This window comes from Mustela nigripes, chromosome 7 (genome assembly GCF_022355385.1).
Source record: "Mustela nigripes isolate SB6536 chromosome 7, MUSNIG.SB6536, whole genome shotgun sequence".
In the NCBI taxonomy this organism is placed as follows: Eukaryota; Metazoa; Chordata; class Mammalia; order Carnivora; family Mustelidae; genus Mustela; species Mustela nigripes.
Genome location: NC_081563.1, coordinates 126394033 through 126401422, shown reverse-complemented (window position 1 = coordinate 126401422; position 7390 = coordinate 126394033). Strand labels below are relative to the sequence as shown.

Below are 7390 nucleotides of genomic sequence, written 5' to 3'. Positions count from 1 at the left end.
GGCCCTGCTCTCTCCCACCTGGTTAGCCAAACCACAGCACAGGTGGGGCGACCCCCGGCCCCGATGGGATCTTACCAGAGGCATTACTGAGGCTCAGTCTCTCCACTACCCCCAGACCCTTCATCCCCTGGCCTCCCACCTACTGCGTTCAAATAGAGTTATTCGGAGGATGTTTCCTGCGCCTCTCCAGGTCTACATCGAATGTTTCTACCACCTGCTCTCACTTCTGCCCGAGGCTGTGTTGCTTATTCCTTCCAGAGTCAGAGTTGATACTGCATTTGGGGGTGTATCTTTTTTTGTTGTTTTTGTTTTTTGTTTTGTAGAAAATAAATATCTCTGGGGTTACTTGGGCAGTATAGGTGTCTGGGCTCAGTTTATATGTCATGGGTTTCTCTGGTCTCTCTGTCCACTGGGCCCTGCTCTCTCCCACCTGGTTAGCCAAACCACAGCACAGGTGGGGCGACCCCCGGCCCCGATGGGATCTTACCAGAGGCATTACTGAGGCTCAGTCTCTCCACTACCCCCAGACCCTTCATCCCCTGGCCTCCCACCTACTGCGTTCAAATAGAGTTATTCGGAGGATGTTTCCTGCGCCTCTCCAGGTCTACATCGAATGTTTCTACCACCTGCTCTCACTTCTGCCCGAGGCTGTGTTGCTTATTCCTTCCAGAGTCAGAGTTGATACTGCATTTGGGGGTGTATCTTTTTTTGTTGTTTTTGTTTTTTGTTTTGTAGAAAATAAATATCTCTGGGGTTACTTGGGCAGTATAGGTGTCTGGGCTCAGTTTATATGTCATGGGTTTCTCTGGTCTCTCTGTCCACTGATTCGAAGGTTGCAGCGGGGGGGGAGGTGGCAGGAGGAAGCCGAGCCCGATCGGCTGAGATCGGAATGGCGCTTTCATGTCATTCGCCACCGCCTTTGTTTATTTTGAATCTGCCAGGGTTTAACAGCTTTGCGCAGGCCGACCAGATCTCAAGCTCCTGTCTGCAGCTCCTGCCTAAGGTTGCAGAGGACCAGCCTGGGCTGGGCCAGCACAGCACTGTCCTTGTGTCCCCATCCCATGTGTGTGGGGTCTGCTTGAGGACTCACTGACCAGCTGCCCTGGAGTTGCTGAGAAGTGTCCGTGGCAGCCACAGAAGCAGGCGCTTTTCTACATCATCCAGGGTTGTGGGTTTAGAGTTTTCTTTTTTTTTTTTTTTTTTTCACTTCATTGGAGGCTCTCCAGTGAGCTGAACAACCCCCATCCCCCGCAGTTCAACAAACACTGTGTATCGCCCCCCCCCCCCCCCCCCCCCCCCCCCTTAACATTTCTGTCAGCCTCTCCCTCTCCAGTGCTAGTTTCATGGAGGTTCTGAGAAGGCAGCTCTAGACTCTGGCAGGGAACACCCTTTTTTTCTCCCCCCAGTGATTGTTTTGAGCTTTTGGCTCAGAAATCAGGTTCTTATTTTCATCTGGATTCTTGTTCTGTTTTCTGAGCAGCAGGAAGTAGGGACCATTTTGATGTCAGACTTTTGGTAGCTGGACATGTCCTTAATACTTTTGAGCCAGAGTGAAACTATTAGGAGGGAGGACTTCTGGCTGCTGCTCTAACTGGAGCCCAAGCAAGCTGCCCTCTCCCTAGGGATGGTGCTCATTAGAGCCCTGTGGATCACAGCTTCAAGGGGCCCCTGGCGGGATGAGGGAGAGCAGTGACTTCAGCTGAGTCCCTGCCAGTGGCTGAGTAAACAAATGATTTCAAAAATTCAAGGTCCCCAGGTGGCAGCGTTTTATGTTCTGACATGTTTGTGTTATAGAGTGTTTTTTTTCCTCTTTGGAATTCTGTGTTGTTAATAAGATGAGATGATTACTTTTTAATTAAAATGAAAAAGTAAAACCTGTGTCGTCTTTTTGGGGCGTTCTGTCTGCAGGGGCATTCCCTCCCAAGGTCAGAAGGTGAAGGTCCCCGATAGAGCCCTGGCTGCTTTGGGTCTGGCGTGAGGTCTGCCCCTCTCGTCCTCCTCCTGTGATCAGGCCTGAAAACCTCCTAAGCCTGGGCTGTCCTTGTGCATCCCACCTACTTAGAAGCTTTAATAACATTCCAGAGCTACAGCCTATTGGCTAATGATGATGTGTTAAGCATCCGTGTTGGTGTGGCAGCAGGCTTGTCCTCAACTCTACGAAAGGAAAACAGGCCCCTGAGGAGGCCCTTGCTGGCCAGTGGAGCAGGGCACCCTCCTGTTTTGATTCCGTTCAGTGGCCACCCTCTGTTCTGTCCATTATATGTGAGGAGTTGGCAGAACCCTAGAGTCCTAGAGGCTGTGAGAGCCCAGAAGGGCATTCAGTAGCCCCACCGAGAGACCCTGGGGCAGGTGTGGTGAAGTGACTGGCACTAGGCCTCCATAGCCTGAGGATAGCACTGAGCCTGACCTGCCTAGTGCTTGCCTTCAAGGGATGTTGACAGTGCTCTCCAGGACAGGGCCCCACAGCCATCAGAACACAGACCAGGCCCCTTCTGCCAGTGACAGGGTTTGATGATGCCGGGCTCCCAAAGAGCCACCTTGAGTGCCCCCCTTCCCACCTACTCACTCTTCCCCCTTGGGTGTCCAAACAGCACGCCTCAGGCTGTGAAGGGTATAATAAAATTATTTTTATTGCATTTTGTGCAGACGGGAGTCTAAAAAATACAGTAAAAGCTGTAAAGCATTAAATGGGAGCATTCAACAATAAAGGAAAGAACCAACGCGCTCCTTTCCGTATTGGCACAAAGAACACAAGATCAATACTGAGGCAGAATGCGGAATACTGAAACACACTGAAAATTAAAGGCAGGCCTAATAATAGTAATAAATAATCTTGATTTGGTTTGCAACCTCTCCTATTTACAAGGGTTTTCAACTTCATTGCATTGCCCTGCACATAGATCGTCTAAAACAAAAGCAACACTAGTTATCACTACAAGGCTATTGAAATATTGCACTCAGAATAAAAGTCACTTGAATGGACATGAAACATCTAGCTACAATGATTATAAAGATAATTTGATGAATGACTTGTGATAACATTCATAACAAATATTGCACATGTAGCACAGAAAAGTTGGGTTTTGTTGTGGGATGTTTGTCTTCCTCAACGGAAACTTTGCTCTTGCCAACCAGACATTCTGGGCCCAGATAGTGCAACTTTGGTTCCCTAATTGGTGTTGATACAGACCCCTTCCTCTTCTGCCCAGTCCACCACTTAGCCTAGGATGTTCAGAACACCCAGAAGCCTAGGCCCAGCTGTGGTTCTCAGAGGGTGGTGTTTAGGAAGATGCAGGGGGTCAGGTGGGGGCTGGGGCTGGTGTCTTAATACTTCCAACTTTCTGAAGAGTCTATCTGGCCCCCTCAACCAAATCTCAGAGGGCTTGGCCTAACAGGCAGACGTCCAGACCTACCTCCAGCCACACCTGACCCAGTCTATAGATGACAACAGCTCCAGCTCTCTGCCTTGGGCTCAAAGGGAAGGAGGTGGTGAGGTCAGGAGTACCCAGTAGCCCCAGCTCTGTCTGGGAGGTGGGCAGGGTGTCTAACTAGGTGCAAATGTCAGGGCCCTGGGGCTGGAGGTACTGAACCCAGAGGGCGCTGGAACGAGCATGCAGTGCCTATCCCCCTTAGTAACGTGCCCTGGGGGAAGGGAACCCGCCCAATGCGCCTTCTCTAGGGATAGAGGGCGCCTCTGACCGGGCTGCTTGGAGCAAAAGCGCCAAAGATTGGAGTTGGAGAAGCCAAAGGCTTTGGGTCCTAATTGGAGGAGGGCAGAGAGGCGCTAAGAACAAAGCACATGGCAACCCCAGCCCTCCCCCAGGCCCAGGTGTCTGGGAGACGCAACTAGAGGCCGCTGCTGGGCAGCGAGGCCGGGCCCCGGGACGCGGAGAGGGCGACTGGGTCCTGGAGGCCGGAGCTGCCGGATGGGGACAGGAGAGGGTACATCAGGGGCAGCGCTGGAGCCTCCCGGTGGGTCTGGCCCCTAAACCCAAATCGCCCCCCTTCCTCCCTCGCCTGTCCCAGGGACGCAACTCCGGGGAGGGGACGCCGTCCAGCTCCCCAGCTTCAGTCTTTGGCGAGAAGCCATGGAAAAGGGGGAGCAGGCGACAAGCCGACGAGGAGAGACGCCTGCTGCCCCAGCGAAGGCACGGGGGCGGGGCTTCCTCGGTCTCTCCCCATCCCCGAGGAGCCCCTCCCCTGCCCTGGAGCCTGGAGCCTAGAGGAGGCCACGCGCTTCCCCGCAGCCGCTGGGAGGTGGATCCAGGAAAAGCCGGACACTGGTCTCACCCCATCTCCGAAAAGAGCTCGTGGAAAGGGTCGGAAGCCAGGGGCGCGCGGGAAGGGCGAGGAGGCGAGAGCGGGGCGAGGGTGCCGAGGGGCCAGGGCCGCGACCCTCGCCTAAGCCGAAAGCACTTCTGCTCCCAAACTCTCGGACGTCCGGGAAAACCCAGCCTCCCCGAGGCCGCCGCCTCCCCCGGGCGCCCCAGCGGGAGAGCTCGACAGTGGCGAGCAGAGAAGTCCGTTGCGCTTCTAGTCACAGAAATATGGGGACGTTAAAAATACACGCGATGTCTCCTGTACACTATGTATAGGCGCGGCCCCGCGCGGGGGGGGGGCGGCGGATCCGGCCGAGCGCGGCCTCCCCACCGCGCGCCCTCGGGACGCCGGGAGCCGGGCCCGCGCCGCGGCGCCGAGGACCGGGCGGGGCCGGGGAGAGGACCGGGCCGCGAGGCCCGCCGGGACTCCTCACGGCCCCGCGCCCCGCGCTCACCGCGCCTCCCCGGCCTTATTGCAGCGTCTCCTCCCGCGGGGCTAGGTCGGGCCCGCGGAGCAACGCGCCGACGGGGCGCCCGGGCTCCGGCCTCCGCTTGGGGCGGTCCTCTCCGAGTCAGCCCCGAGCGGCGTGGCCTCCGGGCTTCAGGCAGCGGGGAAAGGGGCCATGGCGCGGGCACAGGGTCTGTATGTAAACGGTGACAGCGGCGGGGGGCGCGGCGAGAGCTCCGGGGCCGCCGGCCGGGCGCGCTCGGGCCCGGGTGGCAGGTCCTGGCTCTCAGGAGTAGATGGTGATGACCTCGCGGCCACCGCCGCGGACCAGCATCACCCGGTCCAGGTGCTCGGTGAGGACCTCGAGGAACTCCATGTCTGAGCGCGCGTCAAGGAGAAAGACCGTCTCTTGCCCATCCACACCCCGCTCCCGGGTGGAATGGGGGTTGCGATCGGCGCCAGGGACCCCTGGGCCCTGGAACCGTCCGGGTCCCAGGTAATGAAGCAGGACCAGGCTCAGCTCTTCCATCCCAGGGCTAGGACCCCGGCCCCCTGACGTCCGCCTCGAGTCCCCGCCCCGCACCCCCCACCACCCACGTTAGGTCCAGGATACAATTTTCGTCACCGTTGCGGTTGCGTGGAGGTCCCGGCATGTTGAGCAAAACCAGCTTGGCCTCCCGGGATTTCTTCACGATGACCTCGTTCAGCCGCACGGCGGTGTGCATGCGCCGCACGTTGGACTGGTTCCTGGGGTAGGGGGTGGGGGGCAGAGGAGAGGAGAGCCCGTGAGCTGGAACTGGGAAAGCTGGACCCACGGCCCTCCCAGCCTCGGGGGCACTGGGCCGCTGGCACCAGGTCAACCCCAGGCCTCTCCAGACGGGGCTATTCAGAGACCCCAAAGGCCAGGACCACGAACTGAGGGTTCATGATAAGAGTCAGGAGAGCAGGGACCCTGGCAACCCAGAAGAGAGAATAAAAAAGTCTTGAAGCACTTACAAATTCTCCCACTCCCTTCAGGAAACACAGGAGAAGCAAAGAGAAGAACAAGAGAAAGGTCAGAAGAAGGAGAGACTGAGGACTTGGGCCATCATCACCCCTTCCCCTTCCCCAGGGACGCCCACCCCCACCCACCCCCCCACACACACCCCCTTCACTTTTTCACTGGCTCCGCCTGGGAGTACTGATCCTCACTAAGCAGCACAACCCCCCAGTTCTCAGATGGGGAAACCCAGACAAGGTTTGGGTTGGGTCTTCCGACCAGGACCTCCTCTGCTCCTTTGCTCTGCCATGGGGAGTAAAGACCCTGTAGGTTCCCCCAGCCCCCAGCCCCCAAGGCCCCAGGCCCCTACGGCTTCATGCTGAAGAAGTCCTTGATGCCCTCAGAGGAGACGGGACTGGGGCCCTTATTCTTCTCTGCTGCCGACTTGTCCTTGGTCCAGGTGAGATGCACCTTCTCTGGGTCTGCCTCGCCCTCCCCTTCGGGTTCCTCCCCTGGGGATGGAGAACTGCTGGGGCAGCTGGGAGCGCTCTGGTCATGGATCAGCTGCACCTGGGAGATGAATGAGGGGGCAGCATGTGACTCCTGTAGAGGCCAAAGCTTCTGCCCAGGATGGGGCCAGACCACCCCCGCCGCGCACCTCCTCCTCTGGCTTCTCCTCGCTGTCACCAGCTGTCTCTTCTGGGACGTTGAGGCGGAGCCGAGTGTTGGCTGGATTCTTTCTCCGGATGGAGCCCCGAGACTCATCTGTGATACTCTGGATCTAGAGAGTGACACGGGTTAGGACCAGCTCTGCTCTCACTCAGCACCCCAGCCCTGCAAAGAGCTACGGCCAGAGCTGCTGCCCAGCCACAGACGCGCATGTTGGAAGCGGTACCAGTTGTTGGAATACTGCGGTGTGTCCTTGTCAAACAGCTACAGCCCTGCTCACCGGGCTGCTCCAATGCATTGGCAGAACACCCTCCAGCAACCAAAGGGTTAACACTTGCCCCCGCCCCCACAGGGCTCTATCTTAGCTTAGAGCCCACGGCCAGTTCTGAGTGGTCAGTGCCCTGGAGTGTTCATCCTTCCCAGCTCCCAGCGGCACCCACCCATTCCCCTGAGGGAATTAACCCATTAACCCCAATCTGAGAAATACATTACTCACACCTGGGAGACCGCCTCAACCGTGGTCTGTCACCCTCACCTACAGGATCTGCCCCCCCACTCCCCAGGCACCCTGTCACCTGCCCCCGAGAGCTCTTCTGTCCCTGGTCCCAGAGTACCATCGCTCATTTCCCCCGAGGCCTCCACCCCCTGAGGTGCGGCTGCCCTCCCAGCTGCCCGGGAGGAGTGGTCCCACAGGGCCTACACCTGGGCAGGCTGACATCCACACCCCACGGGAGACTCATTGTCATCACCCCTGAGAACTCTGCAACCACACCCTCGGAGGTGAGCCCCAACTCCCACCGTTAGCTGCATCCCCTATCGCCCATCTGGTGCCCGCTCTGGCAGGGTTTATCACGTGATCCCTCGTCCCCCACACTCGCAGCCCGTGCCCCTGAGGAATCATTATCCATATATATTTAGCTTCCGCTGTTCTCCGTTCGGCCCCAGAAGTCACATACGGGGGGGGGGGGGGGGGGG

The 7390-nt window shown here is 57.8% G+C and overlaps 2 protein-coding genes across 2 annotated transcripts in view; one reads left to right on the top strand and one right to left on the bottom strand.

The window, feature by feature from the left end:
- NCOA5 (nuclear receptor coactivator 5) overlaps window positions 1-356 on the top strand; it is a 29167-nt gene extending 28811 nt beyond the window's left edge. Inside the window, exon 8 of the mRNA XM_059407132.1 lies at window positions 1-356. This exon is cut by the window's left edge and continues 510 nt beyond it. Within this exon, the coding sequence (XP_059263115.1) occupies window positions 1-26 (26 nt within the window). The 3' untranslated portion in view covers window positions 27-356.
- Window positions 357-4189: 3833 nt separating this feature from the next.
- SLC12A5 (solute carrier family 12 member 5) overlaps window positions 4190-7390 on the bottom strand; it is a 28601-nt gene continuing 25400 nt past the window's right edge. The window contains exons 22-26 of the mRNA XM_059407131.1: window positions 6405-6527; window positions 6117-6316; window positions 5764-5778; window positions 5381-5514; window positions 4190-5145 (exon numbers count right to left, since the gene is read on the bottom strand). Of these exons, the coding sequence (XP_059263114.1) occupies window positions 5054-5145; window positions 5381-5514; window positions 5764-5778; window positions 6117-6316; window positions 6405-6527 (564 nt within the window). The 3' untranslated portion in view covers window positions 4190-5053. The remainder of the gene's footprint in view (window positions 5146-5380; window positions 5515-5763; window positions 5779-6116; window positions 6317-6404; window positions 6528-7390) is intronic.